Consider the following 17655-nt stretch of genomic DNA (forward strand, 5'->3'; position numbering starts at 1 on the left):
ACGTGTTCCACTGCTGCTGCATTTTCTTTTCGTTTTTTCCTTGAAAAAAGGGGGGGGGGGGGGAGGGAGACCACTGAAGCTTTTTGCAAACAGGTTTTTGCTTTGTCTCCCATAACATTATGTTTGTTGGAATAAAAGAAAATAGTATTATTGCAAGTTACGCCTCGTCCTGTGTGCTTCTTTCTTTGTCCGTGTTTTTAGGCGTGTTTACCACCATACGTAAGTGCCAACTAGCTGAACTCGCAGTTTTAATATAGTATTATTACTTCACGTGACAGCTATGTGAACGAGAAAAGCCAGACAAGAACACATAAAAGGCTATTAATATTAGCACTTGTTTGTTGAACAGATACATACAATATTCTATGTAACTTCTCAGGTGTATAAAAAAACCCGTCTTTGAAGAAACAGCGAACTCTGAAAACATATTCTGAAGTGCTTGGATCGGACACCTATGTCACAAAATAAAATTTCCGCGATTAATTTAGCCTAATAATTATGTTGTGAGACACGTCTGGGTTCTGTAGTTAGGAGTGAAACCGAAATTAACGTTCATATCAAGAAGTTGACTCCAGAATAGTAGTTAGTTTTGGTTTTGTTCCTGAATTGAAACGTGCCTCCTGGCGTAAGTATCACAGTGAAGACATTTTTTTTTTCAGGATAAAGAGCTGACCTGTGTGCCTAACATCCCAGCTTCCCCGTATAAGCGGGAATAATTTGTGTTGCTCAGGGATGCCAGATAAACAGACAGGCCCAACAACTCGTATACTCGCAAGGGTCTTGACCCTCACTGTATCCACCATTTTGGAAAACAAGTGGCGCCACCTATAGACAGTTAGTCACGAATAGGAACAGAAGCATGAAGAACACCATGACGTTGCGCTTTTTGACGCTGTTTCATCGGTCCCATCGGCTCGTAGCTCTGGCATAGCCCGGATTTAGATAAAACGAAGTAGAGCTGTGGAATATGGGGTAAGAATATTGCGTCAAAACATTTTTTTGCATCTTTTTGTCAAACAGTTCGTTTTTGACGTAGAACTACGTCTTTCTCCGCGCTTAAAAGGGGGTGCAAATTGGGAGATCATTGTCACGAAAACTTGGTCACGGGAGTGACATCACACAGATAACACCGGAACACCGACCGAGTAGCATCACCGCGCTCCCCAAGGACGTTCGCTCCCTGACCGTGCGCTGGCTGTTGCTTAGAACCGCGCAGTGCGCACGCGCGTCCTTTCTTACCTGCTGGCTTGCTCGTTTGCTCGCTTCAACGCAACGTGCTCCTGTCTGAATAAACAGTTTTAGTGGACCGTACGCTATAGCTTTGCGTACGCAAAAAAATTGCGGATCGAGAGTGCGAATGCGCAGAACGCACTGCACTCTCGCGCTCGCAACGGTGGGGATTTTCCATTGCTGGCTAGTGGGCTTTGCGGGACGCTCTAGAGAGAACTCGGGCCCAACGAGAGCGCCAGTTTCAAGATGGCGGTTACCTCGACTGGCGCAGCAAGGGCGACGTGGTGTTCGCGTAGTTCGGTGTTACGTAAAATTCTGTGGTGTTCAGCTCGGCAATACTTTCTGAGACCTACCGCGGTCGAATCAGATCGCCGTGCAGCTGGGAATGCACAGTGAAAACGTTCATTGCTCGGTATGTGCGTCAACGCTGCGATATCTGCTCAACGCTAAGCCTATTCGTGCGGTTCATCGCCGACGGGCAAACGACTCTAAAAAGAAGTCGCCGAAGTTCTCGCTATGCACTGAACATCAGTAGGTCATGGATTTTATTTCGCGATAGCATTGATAAAAGGGGCCGTTTCCACGGGACGACTGACGGAGGCTCCGTGATTGAATTTGGCTACGCACTCGTACTCGTAGCCTCTGTACCCCGCAGAAAAGCGCGCTTGCCGAGGCAGCTGCGGCTTGGTTTAATTTTAAATAAAATGACTGGACACGTTTTTATTTTTAATATTTCTTTCCAGGAGTATGGTGGCGCTATAAGCAGGCGGAATTCTACGGTTCTGGAAAATTTAACCAAGATCATGCGAAGTGTTCAATTGGAAACGTAACGCACAACTAAATTCGGTCCGAGCAGGTCGTTTTTAGCGTACGCTATACTATTGCGTATTGCGTACGTAAGAGCCAGCAACGCTATACTAAAACTCTATAATAAAACGGCAATAGACGCCGCTCCGGCAGCCGTCATTCTGCAAGCTTCGCTCATCTCTCTGGACTGTGGCCGAGCGGCCGAGCTCGCGTGTTCTGCGGCACCGGCAATTCAGGCGACTCTCTCACTCGACTCGGCGAGGCGTTAAAAACAATCGCACGCAATTCCGCATAGAGCCTCGAAGATGGCGGCGCGGGGGCTGCACATTTGCCTCTACCGGACTCCGAGCCACAGGCATTCGCTTTTTGCACACCCGACATAGTCAAGGACGTTTCTTGAGCTGTGGCCATAGGTCTACGCAAATTTATGCAGCACAGCAAACCTATGCCCCGACCATTGTTTTGTAATATTCAACGAAAGCTTGCTGGATAACGGCCTGATCACGCGTTAGTGCGCATAGTCCATTTCCGTAATTTGATTGCCACTACGTTTTTGTTTTTTTTTTTCGCCTTATAAAGCTCTTCATCTATATTTTCCAGTTTTTGCCTTAATATTAGTGATGTCATCCTTGAACGCGCCCAGCTTCTTTTTTTCCTCTGCATGAAACCTCTGTAGATCTAATCGGAATCCTTTTTCTACTTTGATTTTATTTCGTTTCATTTCATTACATTAAGGGCCACTTGAGGAAGGCATTACATAAAGGGGAAAGAGTGTTGTCAAAATTTTATTTTTATGTAACTATAAAATTACCACAAAAAAGGAAAGATCAGGAAACATCATTATATACATATTCTTGAAACAATTTAAAAATTTCGTGCGAAAAACGTTTGTAATTACTACTAGTTACCAAGCTTCCGGGCAGGCATTTCCAATCTGATAAGCATAATGGAAGGGGGGAACATCTAAATGTGTTGGTCTTGCAAAAAATAGGTTCTACTTTGCATGGGTAATCGAAGCGAGAGATATTATGGTGGGACGGAGAAATAAAGGTTCAGGGAGACCATGGTTTATAGTACAATATCTGCATGAAAGAGAGCCGGTCTATTTTTCTTCGAATGTCAAGAGCTGGTAGGGATATGGAATGTTATAAATAAGATATGCTACTCAAGGTGTAGTTCCAATTAATAAAATGAGTAGCACGATTTTGGACAGCGTACAGTTGGTTAATTAAATAGCTTTGATGAGGGTTCCATGTCACTGATGCCTACCTCAGCTTAGTTCTGACTAATATAATATAAGCTGAAAGTTTAACATAGGATTTCGCGAGAAAAATATGCCTTCTTAAAAATCCTAATATTTGGTTAGCTTTAGAACAGATGTAGTCGACGTGACACTTCTAAGTTCTATGATGAATGTTAAGAGAGGTACAATATTTAAATGCGTTCACCCGATCGATGTTTCCAGGTTAAATTGAATATGAGAAAAACACACTTTGTTTTATGATGTTGAGAATGATATTATTATAGATTTATCTGGGTCGATGGCCATAATCCAGTCGGACGGCAGTTGGGAAACTTGAAGAGAGTGCCCAAAAATTAGGAACAGAAATTCAGCGGACGCGTCTTTGGTCAATTTTAAGAGTCGGGAGTAAATTTATCACTACCAGGTAAAGAATTTAAATTAAGGCGGCTAATGACATTCGCAATACCCTCTATTGAGAAGTAAACATCTTCCATGGGCGTGAGACATTCGGAGGTACATAAGCTTGGAGTCGGAAAAGTTTCACGAAGGATAACGTCACGAAAAAAGGTATTAAAATTAGAATAAACCACCGAGGAGAATAGCAAGTTACCTTATGAATCTGAAGTGGGCAGGTTGGCCCCCCTTGGTTTACGATTGGTGAATTACCAAAACCTATTTGTATTTCTAATTATTGCTCCCTTTAGATCGTCGTTGAAAAATTTACGTTTTGCTATCTCGATTTCATGTTTACACTCTTTGGAGAAAACTGGAAATGGAAGCCTCATAGCTTCCTTGCTTAATTACCCAGCCTTGCAGTAGAAACGTTTATTTTTTGTTTAATATTCGTTTAATTTTTACAGAAAACGACGAGGAGAAGTCTTAAAGAAATTATATTTTTTGGAATGAACGGATTCGCACAGCTAAGCAAATCTTGCTCGAATAAAGGTGGCGATTAAGGACAAATTGGTTTCGACAGAACAATTTTTTAACGCGTTTCTAAATTCTGCAAACGCCTTAAAAAGAGAGGAGTTAAAACCCTCTATGTCAACTTTTTGGTCGTCCCAGATTGCGTTGGATGACCTTTGTTTGACCGGAACTTTGTCCGATAGAGCGACGTTTATAAGGGCACGATCACTCTACGCTCTTCTCGTTTTATGTGATATGCCCTTTCATTTTGTTAATTTTAAATTATTTTTCAAATAATTCCTTCTTTCTACAAATTTTATTCTCAGGCACGTTTCAATATTTTTTTCTAGCTTCGTACCCTTGCAGTCAATTTCTTACATTAAGGAAGCATTACGTTCAACGTCCGAAGATCCCACGAAAAGCACGCGTACTGCTTGCGTTGACCAAACTTAAACGCCACTAAACTGTGATCACTAAACGATGCATAAGCTACTTCGTACTTACAACATTGTGATACATTGCGGACTGACAGAGACGCTTTATCGAGGCACGCACGGTAACTTCCTTGATGATGCGGGTAGATAAACTGGTTTCCACCCGACACTCAATGCGCCACGTCCCCAAACTCGGATCTTTAATTACTTGGTTTAGTAGCTCGGCTGCTTCATCTCTGCTGTGAATTTGAACGATATTCTGGCACACAAACACAATTAAAATTTCCTAGTACCATAACGAGTTTATCGCTCGTATGACAGGAGGAAACATCTTCAAAAGGAGAAGCCGCTCACATTCCACGTTCGAGGCGTAATTGGAAAATCCCCCTCTATTTTAAGACGAAACAAAAATCGCAGAGAACGAATTGCCCTGACTCGCACGTTATAAATTGTTCCTCAACAAATCCAGACGCGTGATTTATGAACAGACAACGCCCACCAGATCTGCCAACCGAATGGTTCACAGAGACGTTGTACTGATACCTAAACGGTTTCACCATAAGGTCGGTTTGACTCACTTTCAATTTTTGCTTCTTGTACTGCTAGTAAATACAGGTCTTTTTTCGTAAGTAGGCGGGGCAAGCTACACACTGCTTGCAGCATACCGCAAGGCCCCGGGTGTTCAAATCTCCTATACGAAAACCGGATGCCAGCTGTACGATGGTTTAGTGTTGTCAAATCTGCCTCTCGGTGCTTACCTGTCGCTCCGTGACACCAAGCAATAAGCACAGGCTCACTACTACAGTTATTTCTGACGTGATAGCGACGAGGAGAGCAGCTTGCCTGTATAGCGTCCCTTTTTTCCGGCCATTAGTCATGGCCTCTCAGGATCGTGTAGCTCTTGTTCGTCGTCCTCCCCGGTCGCCAGGCCTAGCCGCCTCTTCACATTCATGGGACCTAGGTTCATGCTTGGCTACTGATGTCTGCCTTTGCCGGTGCGTCAGCGCCTCCCGCCGTCCCTGTTGTTGCCTCCGGCGTAGATGTGCCCGATGCCCATACCTGCGTCACGTTTGGGTTGCTTCCAACAGTCGTACCAGTAGGCGGCGCAGCTCGGGCACTCACTTCCGTCCTCCCGATACAGACTGCATCGTCTGCGGTTTCGTCCTGCTCCGTCGTCTCCAAACTTTTCGCCGACAGCATTAAGCCTCTGGTTCCGTCTCATTCTGACGAGGCCGTGGCTATCATCACCGACGCGGCTGACTACGGCGCTAGCATGCGAGCGTACGCAATCTTAATCCGCGTGGCCAAATCTTCGGCACTGCCTTCACTGGGGCACACAACATGTCTTGCCGTATATGTCCTGAACCTTTGTCACTGCAGGTATAGTGGTGCCCGCCCGGGCATGATAACCAAGGCTGTGCCTCCTTGGAGCCTCAGCTGGTGAGCCAAGTTGCGTGGCGTCAATCCGTTCTAGAAAATTAGTCCGGCCATCCTTGCAGTCGACTCGACGTCTTCAAAACCCCCAACACGCCACTCTTGTTTTGGTTACCTCGTGAACCGCCACCATGGGTTTCCGGAGAGCGTCAGTGGGGACATCGAGGGACATCCAGTGAGGCTTCACACAAATTTCTTGCCTGTTGGGTTTCACAGGAATGTACAGCTTTCCTTTCGATCCATCGATCTTGCTCAAGGGCTCCCCTACAGTCTGCAATTCGTAATGGCCTGGCATTAACGTAGCAGTCGAAGTAAATATGGCTTTTCGCCTTGTCTCCGGCCGGCAGCGTCGACAATACAGTTCGGTAGTCGGCAGGTACACATCCATCACTATCACCACGGCCCGGCAGCGACCGTTATCTACTCTCGTTCGTGCGAGCCATCGAGCGTCCGCACTGCTCGGCAGCCGAGCGATAACTCCCAACTGAGCTATCTATTGTTTTTGACATTAATTTTCGGTCACCCCAGAAAAAGTTTGCTCTGTAACACGAAACGAATCCGTTGAGTAGCGGGAGGATATATTGAGAACGTAGAACAAAACTTTGAAAACTACCCAAGGGACCCCGACGCTCAGCCGCTGCGCCAACGGGAAATCTTTGGAATTGAAAAAAAAAAAAAAAAAAAAACAAGAAATGTACGTCAAAACTAATTAAAAATGTTCCGGAAGGCTTTTGTAGTACATAATAAAAATCCCGCACTTCGAGCAGCACTTTACACAAGCCTAGGCATTCGGGCTAACATTCGCGTGTGGCGATCGATTGCGCCAACGGGGAGACCTGTGAAGTATTCATTATTCACTTTGATAATATTTCATTCGCCAAACAACATTGCAGAACGTATAAGTAGCACCAGTGGGTACCTAGGACTTTCGCTCCATCTGCACGAGAGCTCGTGCGGCCGAGTCGCAATCTAACGCAAGGAGCTCTTGCTTGTATCCGCCATTTTGCAGGGACACACAGCTTCCAACAGAAGGCACAACTTTGCAAGGGGTTTTATACAATAGAATCATGACAAATATTTCAAATGCGTGACAGAAACTAACTGGGATATGTAAAGAAGAAGAGGACATCTTGGGCTGAGGTATGGTTCAATTCCTGAAGAAAATATAATTAGGAAGAAAGAGCAAATTCTTATATTATGAAACTCAAGGAACTGTGAAACCACAATATATATTTATTTATTTACGTTGCCCACCTGCAGCCCGAGGCCTAGAACGGTGGTGCTCAAAGTTATTTGACATACCAAATGCCAAAACACAGACACCACGTTATTGTTAAAAACGTCGACAGGAGAGGGGTGGAGGTAATTAAAAAAATGTTGAGTGAGAACTAGCGGAGATACACAATGTATAAGGTTTATGGTGAATGTGCGATTTCGGCGGAAACGCCGAACCGTAAATTTTATATCGATGTAAGATATGGTACTTACACTATCATATAGTACACTTAACAAAAACACGCGGTCATTCTTACCTCGCCTAGTTAGTAAATCGATCGAACCCGATTGAGAGAGCACATTTTGTTAAGAGTAACACTGGGACAAGTGTTGTATTACGTGGAACATTCTAGCGAATCTTCTTTGCACTCGCTGCAAGTTCGCCGTAGCAGTGGCATTGAGGTTGTTCCAGACAACTGAGAGGAAATCTAATTTTAGCAGAAACAATTCTAAACAAGACCAAAGAAAGAAAACAAATCTTGAAACACAAATCTCAGGCGGCGAGTGACAACGCCCAACACTTTTAGGAAAGATAACACGATTGTAGCTACGTGATGGACTATTCAAATTCAATTTATTGTCCAGTATTACACCAAGAGCGCTCACAACCGACACACGTTTAAGAAGAGTTTTATCAAGATAGTAATCATAAATACCAGGTAAAGTTTAGAGTGTGATCCTATGATTTTTTCTTTCAGATGGTTTAGGTCAAGCTCTTTATCTGCACACCATGTACCTACAGAACTGATGTTGAATTGCTACATGGCCATTTATAAATAGTTTTCACTTATGAATATATTTTTATGTCGTCAGGAAACTGGGATAAAGTAGAGTGCTGTAGAGCCCTGAGTATCGTTAACAAAAATGTAAAAAGCACAGGACCGACGTTTGAATCCCGTGGCTCTCCGGACGGAACCGAAAACAAATATGACTTGGCTCCTTCATGGGAAACACAGTTCAATATTTCCCGGGGGTAGTGGAGAGCTACAAAGAACAACCAGTACTTATGCCGCTAAAAGATAATTTATGATGTAAAATATGACTAACCCAATCGAAGACTTTACTGCAGTCAAAATCGACAGTGTTAGTTTCTTCGCACCAACTAACACTTGGTGCTCCATCACTCAGGAAAGTCGCAAGGTTAGTTGTAACGGAACTACCGCTTAAAAAGTCATGCTGATTTTCATCAGTGACTCTCTTGAAGATACTGAAAAAATCTATGAAATTTTTTTTCGATAACTTTGGAAGAAGTCGGTAGTAAGGATATAGGCCAAAGTGTTGGGTCTTCCTGATTTCAATAATGGAATCAAAACACCCATTTTACTTGCGGTCGGAAGAGCAGCATGTTCAAGTGACAGTTTAAAGGAGCCCTGAAATGATTTTCGTACTTTCGCTAAATTCTGATTAGAACCACTCCATACAGTTTATAACTGAATAAACTTGCCTTAGATTTTATTTCTAGGCAATGGCCATCGCCAAAACAGATTTGAGAAATATGAGCATCGTTCATTGCCTCTACTCGAAGCCAGAGCAAGCGGCCACTTGACCTGGTGACTATCTTATGCCGCCAACGTTAATTACACACACGCTGGGGTTGGCAAAGTAGAAAACGTGTTCTGAGCTCCAGGCATTGTTAGAGTTTGGCTATTCTCATCACCCCAGTGATTGGACACGAGCCACTACCCGAGTGTCCGCCGAGGCATTAACTGTTACGAGCCAAAGACGAGTGTTCACAAAGTTCTCGTGTCCAATCCATGAACCGCGTTTGACTGTCGTCAGGCGGGTGGTTTCGATCCCACAATTACGTCATCAAGATTTGCGGAGGAAAGACTGAAAGAAATGGTCCCCTTTTATCCTCGCAATTCAATCGCGACCAAGCAACTTCTGAATCAGTAGCGGTTTGTGCGAGTATACACGCCAGACTAGGACCAGTACGCCTCTGCAATGTCGTGAACATTCCAACCCGATATCGTTTCATGACCCCTTTAGATATGTAAGCGAGCAATAGAGCGAAAATATCTGCGCAGCCTTTTACAATGAAAGAAGGGATGCCGTCGTGTCCACTGGACCTACTATGGGGAAGCTGACCTATGGTAAAAGCTATATCATCATGCGTAATGACAGGTGGTATAAAATTATTACACTAGGCCCTTGAGATATTTGCAACTCCAACGAAATCGACGCCGCGTGACAGAAACGCAGAGAAGCTCTGAAATAAGGTCGTTTCGCCTCTGTCGTCTGCTTTCGCTACTTGGTTCTCGAAAGCGGCATAGCTTTATGTGTTTGTCACTTGCACTTGACTACAAAGTCACATGTACTTGTCACTTGTACTAAAGTCACTTGTACTTGGCTACAAACGTTTACTAACCTATTAAGGTTTTTTTTTTCTTCAAAGATGAACCCGAGGATGACGTTCAAAGCGCATCAGACAAAGCCAACGCAAACCCTTATCCTTACTTTGGTGAACTTCTGGAGGACGATACCTTGTTATTTTACAATGGCTTTTAACCCTTCCAAGGGAGTAGAGGATTTTCAATATCTTCCACCTTACGAAGCTTAATACTCAAACAATAAACCAAAAGTCTAGATTGGCCAAATGCTGGAACCGAGCTGTTGGAAGAAACAAACATCGTTTCAAGTAATTATTTTTCTTTCTACCGTGTCACTCTGCACTGACTGGAAGGTTTTTACCTTCCAAAAAGCACTTTGCTTTCATATTCGACACCGATTTTACGCTTCAGCGCAAGAAATCTTTGGTAATCCGCGTGCTGAACGATAGAAACGATCTCCTTTCGTCCGCCATTTTGCCTGACCAGTGCGCCCCGTATAGTTCGCTGCGGTCGCCAATAGCCCGGATGTTGTTTACTGGGCAAAGTATACAGATACAAAAAATTACAGGCAAAAAGGTTTTTAAACTTTTTTATCTTGTCCTTAAATTGCTGGCACATAGGCAAAAAGGACGCGTGTAATATTAATAATGAATATGATTGATGCTATATAGGAGCCGACTGTTTGAAAAACGCAGGGTGTGTTGTTATTGTGAGGCTTCTTGATTCTTGGTTATATTTTTTGCGTTTTTATTGGCTAATGCTAAAATCCAATTGACTAAGGAACAATAATAAAATGCTCGGGATTTACCATGACCTGCGTTCTTTAAGTGGTCAATTATTATACAATGATTGAGTGAATACTGTCCACAGAGACTGAAAGGCCCTAACAATCTAGCTGCTTGGATGCCACATTCAGCTCTACGCACTGAATTAGAGCAGACTCTAATGAACACGGCTCTAATGAACTTGCTCTTATGAGCCATAAATTGAAGCTTCCTTCCGCGGACTTGCCTGAGAAGGGCATTCTACAAAACTATCTGTGTAGGTAGTGCTCCAGTCGATTTTATGAAAAGCATCAGTTTATTAAATGCTCCGCCGGCTGTAATTGCCGTTTTCAGTGCAAATGTATCAACGTGCGCGTCCAAGACTGCAACATATTCGTGGAAACTGGTGCCAGCCTTTACAAGAGCTTGTTCTACATTTGACGCTCGTCATAGACAAAAAACTCTGGAGAGGCACACGTCAATTGTGAACGGCGAGTTGCTTTCCTGGGAGTTGATCCAGATGTTCACAAGTATTCTGAGCGAGCTGGATTTGCCTCAGATGGAAGTTAAGTGCTTGAAGGCCGGCAACACGTCCGAAAGCGAACTCGGAAAATCTAGAACAGAGACCTCTGAAATGATTTAGAAGGTTTATGTCAAAAAGCAGTGACATCCGCGATGTGTTTTGAGTGCACTCATGCTTCTAGAATGGCAGAACGTCCTTGAAGTCAGAGATGTCGGATAATGTCGCCCTGCCGCTTTTCGTCTTCCAGCGATGTTCTGCCGTTCCTGAAGCGCCAGTGACACTTAAAATACTTCACAAAATTCACTGCTTTTTGACACATGCCTGCTGAATCATTTCAAAGTTCTCTATTTTATATTTGCCAAGTTTTACGCAGGCGACGTTCGCTGCTGCACTGGTTTGCAGTCTATAGTGAAATCCCGTTGCGCCCGTGCAGGTGGTCACAAAAACTCGCTTAGCGCAGTTGCAAATGTTCACAGAGCGACGTTATTTGGCCTAACAAGCCACAAAAGTCCCTTCCTTCGACTGCTGCGCACGCATCACTCTGCTGGCCTTTCTTTTTACTCTACAAAATTAGTGTCGGAACTTTCTGATCTTACCTCGTATATGGCGAATTTACTCTTCCGGGCCCGCACACTGGGATCTTGCGAGACTTGATCGTTGTGATTATCTCACAGAAATCAAGGCTTCTTGGTTTTCGCCACTTATCTATTGTGATGGGCTCTCGCAACATAATTATCTTTCGAGTGCTTCAGGCAATACACTTGACTAGCTCTTTTCAAACTACTCTACTGGCGCTCAACCGCCTTTCGAAGCCAAATTTCGCTCGGCGTGTTCATCACAAAAACTTACAATATTCATTTATTGCCATAAAAAGAGAGATTACTTTAGTCTGTTTAAATTTGTGTAGTCGTATGTGTGGTCTGAGCTATATATTTCAAATGACGCAGGTTTTGCAGCCCGAAAGTAGATGTCGGTAAAGAAAGAAACTATCGACAAATATGAGGCGAAGAAGTTGTTAAACCAAGTACGTTTCCGAGATGGTTCTCGAAATAGTTAAAGATAATTAAAGGCCAGTGTGAATGGTGTCTTTTGTGTGTTATGTAATCTTTGTTCAGCTGGACCATCGAGAGCAACGAACCAACTAGCTCAGCTTAAGCCCGTGTCAAATTGCAAACAGCTTTGCAAAAAGAAAAAAAAGGAAGGTTTTTTTATGTTTTTTTTTAAAGAGAACGTGTCAGCAAGAGCGGTACCATACATTCTGCATCTTTGGCTCCTTGGCTAAAATCTTGCTTGCTCGTGAAAAATACGTGCACGAATTACGCGTACAAACTAGTTTCTATTCTGACATAGCCTCCTCTATACGGAGAAAGCCTGGCACATCGACGACGGAGCAATAGGGCGCGCGGCCGCAGGAAAAAGGAGAGGAGGAGCGCGCCGAACGGTGACCAATATGGTAGCGCAGAGCAGAAAGGGCAGACCTAGACAGCGAGCGCTTGGGTCATGAGCGGCCGCTCCCCGAACCACGCTTGTTTTTGTGTTTTCGTCACCGTCGTTTTCGTACTCCGGGAGAAACGGGCGCGGCGATTCGAAAGGGCGCAGGGAGAAACGGGAAAGGGTGGAGGTTGAGTTTCTCCTCTCCACGATAGCGACAAGAAAAGAGAGAAAAAAAAAAAGATTGTTTCTGCGTTTGGCCGCTCGCTCTTTTGTGGCGCTAGCGGGCAAGGTTCTCTCCGCTCCCGTTTCTCCGCCCCTCCTTTCCCATTTACGGCGGCCGTCTTTTCTCGCGATGCGCCAGGCTTTCTCCGTATAGAGGAGGCTATGATTCTGATCCCAAATCCTTTTGGGAGTTCGTAAATATCGGGACGCGTTCGTCTTCAGAGCTTTGATCTTTCCGCTCTTCTAGTAACGGTGATATTTATTATGTTTTACCTCCTAGATACATTGCCGAGGAGTTGGCCTCATTTCTTAGCAGTTGCTATTTACCGTTAGTTCACCCGATGAAATCGAACCGTGTGAACGTACCCAGTGAGAGTAATTCGCTCTCTCTGTCCAGTGTTGCTCCTTGTGACGTCGTCGTGGGGATTAATGAGCTCAAGCCGAAATTGTCTGTTGAGGCGGATGAAATTTACCCTTTTCAATTTCAAAGGCTGTTGCGGGTTGCTGGCCCACGCATTATCTCAAATTCGTAGTCTCTCCGTGCGTACCAGTATATTACCCACGATCTGGAAAGAAGCTATAGTCGTGCCTATCCATAATGGATGGTTTTAGAACGTCATCTGTGGAGTAAAATAAAATCGCCCCAAATAGATGAATAAACTTCTCTGGTACCGCTCCTTCCTTGTTTTGCTTCGAAGGTTTAAAAGGAAACGAAAAGGCTGGGAGTGGGGACATTGGCTAAGAACCACGATGCTTTTTAAGAACATTAAATTTGCATTATTTTATATCAAAATATTTCATTTTAAAGTATGTTTTTGTGAAGTGTGAGGTCTAAAGGTCAACTGAGTCGGAAATCGTCAACGCGAAACATCACTCTCTGAATAAACTATAGCTGAATTAATGAAACCAGATTAAACGAATTTTGAAAATTTCGGACACAACGAGTGTAATATTTTATAAAAAAACAACGGGACAATTCACGGTGAAATAATAAAGGTAGCGCACGCCTCAACCGCCAAAAGTAAAAAAAAAATAGCTCACTTGTAATTTTATTTAGAAGAACCGACAAAATAAAAAAAATACCAGCATGCTCATTTTGCTGTAGTTGGCCTTTATTAAAGATTCATTTCCAGTTGCTGGCTGCATTTTTATTAACTTAGATGTGAAATGTGCCAAATAATAAAACAGTATATTTGTTATAAAGTTTCGACTAAGTCAACAATTTGAATATTTTCACGTTACAGACTCATCACTAGGCCGCATTTTTTTAGAAATTAATAATTGTCCCATATAAGACAGAATAATTTAAAGGTTAATTATGAATTAATTTTATCCAACGGACCCGTGCGGTACAGACAAGCGAAACGAAACTTGAGTCTTCTTAATTAGACATGAGAAACTCAATTAGATCTCGATCGAGGGTAATTCAGCAATGTAAACGAATCACGAACTCACTACGTATGAATAAAAACAAAATTCAAGAGTAGTCGTTTTTTGTTTTTGTTTTTATTTGGAGAAGAAAATTGTGACAAAAACAAAACCAGGACGGATGATGTCCTAGAGATTCATCAGTTTTATTTTGCACTGTGATTTTCTGGGTTTCGGAATTCAAGCCGGGCCGCACGTCACGTGTACAAGTAATTTTCCACGTTCAGGAAGTTGTAAAACAAATCACAACACAGATTTATCAGATGGCTATTTTGAAGTGTAGGAAGCTGATGTAATTTTTTTATGAACAAGTAGTTAATACTCTGCATAATAAATTAGTTTTAAAAACATCTTTCTGGCTATGTGGGTTCCGTATTTGCTTAATCCAGAGCAAAAACGCATTCAGGCGTGATCCTCAACAGAAAGCTTCAATGTGTTGAAGAGGAGTCTAATAAAAATAAAGAGACCATATGTGACCATGGATGAAACCTGGATTAACCACTAGACGTCAAAAAGAAAAATTCAATCGCAACAGTGTTTTTGACAAAGTGAATCGGCTTCAAACAACGCTGAGACCAATCGGTCTGCATGCGGGAAGGTGATGTCATTAGTGTAAGCTGGGATGCCAAAACGATTTTGCGACATGATTATTGTACACAATATAAATTGTTACTGGGCAATAATACACATCACTTTTGGAGAAGCTGAAAGAGGCAATTCAGGTCAAGCGCCTAAAATTGGCCAAGTAAAAGTGTTGTTTTACCACGACTATGCATTCACGTGCTATTACTTAAGAAGCCTCGACCAAACGGAAGTTAGAAATCTTTCCGGATCAATCATATTTACCTAATTTGGCTCCCTTGACTCCCATCCGTTCCCATAAGTGAACATCTTCCTGGTTGGAAAGAGGCTTCAGTCGAACGAAGAGATGATTGAAGCTGTCAACGGGAATTTTAGGTGCAGTAAAAAAGACACTTTCGACAGGGAATTTAGGGGCTGGAGGAACGTTGAACCAAGTGCATTGAAACGTATAATATATATTTAATCATAATTATTATTTTATATTCCTTCCGGAAAATTTTCAGCTTATCCTCGTATCAAGTACTTTATCTCCAGATTGAGTGTCTTGCACCGCTGCGGTTTTGGGCTCACTCGTCCAGTTGGCCGGTTACATTTTTGAAAAAATAGAACAACAAAAAAAGCGCAGGAAATATATCTAAAGGCAAGTGCAATTAAGAAATTTAATTATTATTACCACCCGGAGTAATTAATCGTATTGCAAGATTACCAACAAAAACTTAATGAATCACATTACACATTACAGCCAAAATCATTTAAAATACTGTAATTACATTCCAATTATTTTATTGCTGCTACCTCTGCTAAATGGTAGTGAAGTAATGATGGCCTTTTGGAATTCTCACAACTCTGTAAAATTATTTTCCACTGTATATCTTATATAACTGATGCGTTTTTTTTTCTTTTTGGCTTTGGAGCTATCTGGATAGACAAACGGTCCTGAATCTTATTAAATTCATAAAGATTCTCCTTCGCAAACTTTCAAGGATACGCAGCCGATTATTCTGCTCTAAAGTACAGGGCGTTAACGCTGCCCGATCTCCTACTACGTTGTTTTTTTTTTTGTTTTTTTTTTTAACAGTTGAGCATTGTACAAAGCTGGAGCATTGTACAAAGCTGTACAAATCCGCACAAAATGATTCCGGACAAAATGGTCCCGGTCAAAATAGTCTCGGACAAAATTGTCCCAAGCAAATTTTGTGACATAGTTTGTTTCTTTTTTGGGAATTTGTCGATTGTTTGAATCTGCTGCAAATGGTCATTGAGAAAAATGTGTTTGCTGAATACTTAATTATGAAAAACTAACAATTTTAAAGTTTACGTAGTTAGCTGAAAACAGATTCCATGCCAGTAGTTGAGCCAAGAAGAAGATAAAAGTATACTATAGCAATAATATTGAAGTACATGCATCAAATAATGTGCTTACAATATTTGATATAATCAAGACGAAAAGTTCATAAGAAGCCATCCCAAACAATATATTTGAGGTTTGTGTCTGTGCAGTGTAAGGTCGATCTGCCTTTGAGCAGCGGCGACACTGGTTTACGCTGTAGACGAGAAAATTTGCCTGTGCAGTACCCTGCTAGCCTGGGGTCTTTAACGTGCATCACGCGGTGGCGATACACGCACACGCACACGCAACACGATTCGCACACGCAACACAAATATGTAACATGTGCATGATTATGCCTGAATTATTATATGCCTTCCTTTTCTTGCGGCGCCATTGCGTAAATTCAAAATTATAAAATATACTGTCGGATCTTCTTAAATTTTCTTCCCGTGCCTGTACTACGTTTTACTGTAGTCACAGTGCACCTACGAGCTGATAGGACCCATTAAGCAATGCTGACAACAAAACGCACCAATGGCGTTCGTCGACATTTTTTGTGTATGTTATTACCGGCTAGTCCAATGAATCGCAGAGTGCATAGCGACTTTGCGCGTTTAGTGTGCGCGTGTGTATTTGTGTGGTGACTTCCAAGCTCCAGCTTTGTACAATGCTCTGACTAATGCGAAAAGGAGCCATAGTGCAAAGTGAGCGATAATAGAACTTAAATTAACTTTTGCACTTCTTTAGTTATTTTCTCAAATTTATAGCAAAAATCTTAAATACATTAAAGTACAGATTACACGTGTGTTGAATAAAACTTCATATTAATCGTTCCACAAAACTTTAAATAGCACCCAAAGTGTCAACAAATCGCTTAAGGCCATTTTGTCCGGGCTTGCGCTTGGGACCGTTCTGCCCGGGACTATTTGACAGTCACCATTTTGTCCGGGGCTACTTTGTCCCGGACCATTTTGTCCGGGACCATTTTGTCCTACACCCGTTGAGAGGGACACATGTTTCTCCATTTGTATATATTCATTCCACGAGGGGAAAATGACTTTGGGTTCAAAGACTACGACGGCGTGCAGTTTCCAGCAAGAAGAGGAAAACATGGTGACGTATTTTTTTTATGACATAGAACATTACGGTGCCAAACCCTTTTGCAAAAACAAATAAATGTATGGTGTTCTTTTTATGGCAGAAAATTTACTCAACTTGAACATTGCATGATGAAACGTTCTTTCTATCGTGCTTTTGTGGTTAATTTTTCTTGAAAAAAAAACTATGAATTTCTCATTTACGCACCCCAGCTGGACGAACAGACAACCAGAACGCAATAACGCAATGTTTTGAATCATCGGAAGGGCAAACACCCCTTTAATAAGCATACACGGGCATCATTAACACGCAAGTGTCACGGTAAATTTAAAAAAAATTGTGATTGAAGGCTAATGTAGAATCGGGGATCAGCACGCGCCAAGGGAAACAAGCGAATTCAAGATCGTGAGCCGACTCGCTGCTTTTATAAATATATTCTATGGACATTTAGAATGCGCGCGAGGAGGATTATTCCCCTTGTCGTATTTTTAAGAGTCGAGGAACTTTCGATTGAAATACTCAGAGTCGGGATCGCGAGCTGGTCACCCAAATGGCTAAAGCCTCAATGCAACTTGAATAACCGCGTGCACAGTGAGCTTGCTCTATTTCCTTGCC

The 17655-nt window shown here is 42.6% G+C and overlaps 1 protein-coding gene across 2 annotated transcripts in view; it reads right to left on the reverse strand.

Moving 5' to 3' along the window:
- The window catches only part of LOC8043875 (LIM homeobox transcription factor 1-beta), a 264573-nt gene extending 258142 nt beyond the window's left edge, over window positions 1–6431 (reverse strand). The window contains exons 1-2 of one of the 2 annotated variants that reach the window (XM_040222320.3): window positions 5743–6431; window positions 5464–5679 (exon numbers count right to left, since the gene is read on the reverse strand). In XM_040222320.3, coding sequence (XP_040078254.1) covers window positions 5464–5498 — 35 coding nt within the window. In that variant the 5' untranslated portion in view covers window positions 5499–5679; window positions 5743–6431. Of the gene's footprint in view, window positions 1–5378 lie in introns of both variants that reach the window. The other variant, XM_040222321.3, reaches the window with a different exon arrangement.
- Between the last annotated feature and the right edge of the window lie 11224 nt (window positions 6432–17655).

This window comes from Ixodes scapularis, unplaced genomic scaffold (genome assembly GCF_016920785.2).
Source record: "Ixodes scapularis isolate PalLabHiFi unplaced genomic scaffold, ASM1692078v2 PGA_scaffold3__209_contigs__length_174095766, whole genome shotgun sequence".
NCBI classification, from domain to species: domain Eukaryota; kingdom Metazoa; phylum Arthropoda; class Arachnida; order Ixodida; family Ixodidae; genus Ixodes; species Ixodes scapularis.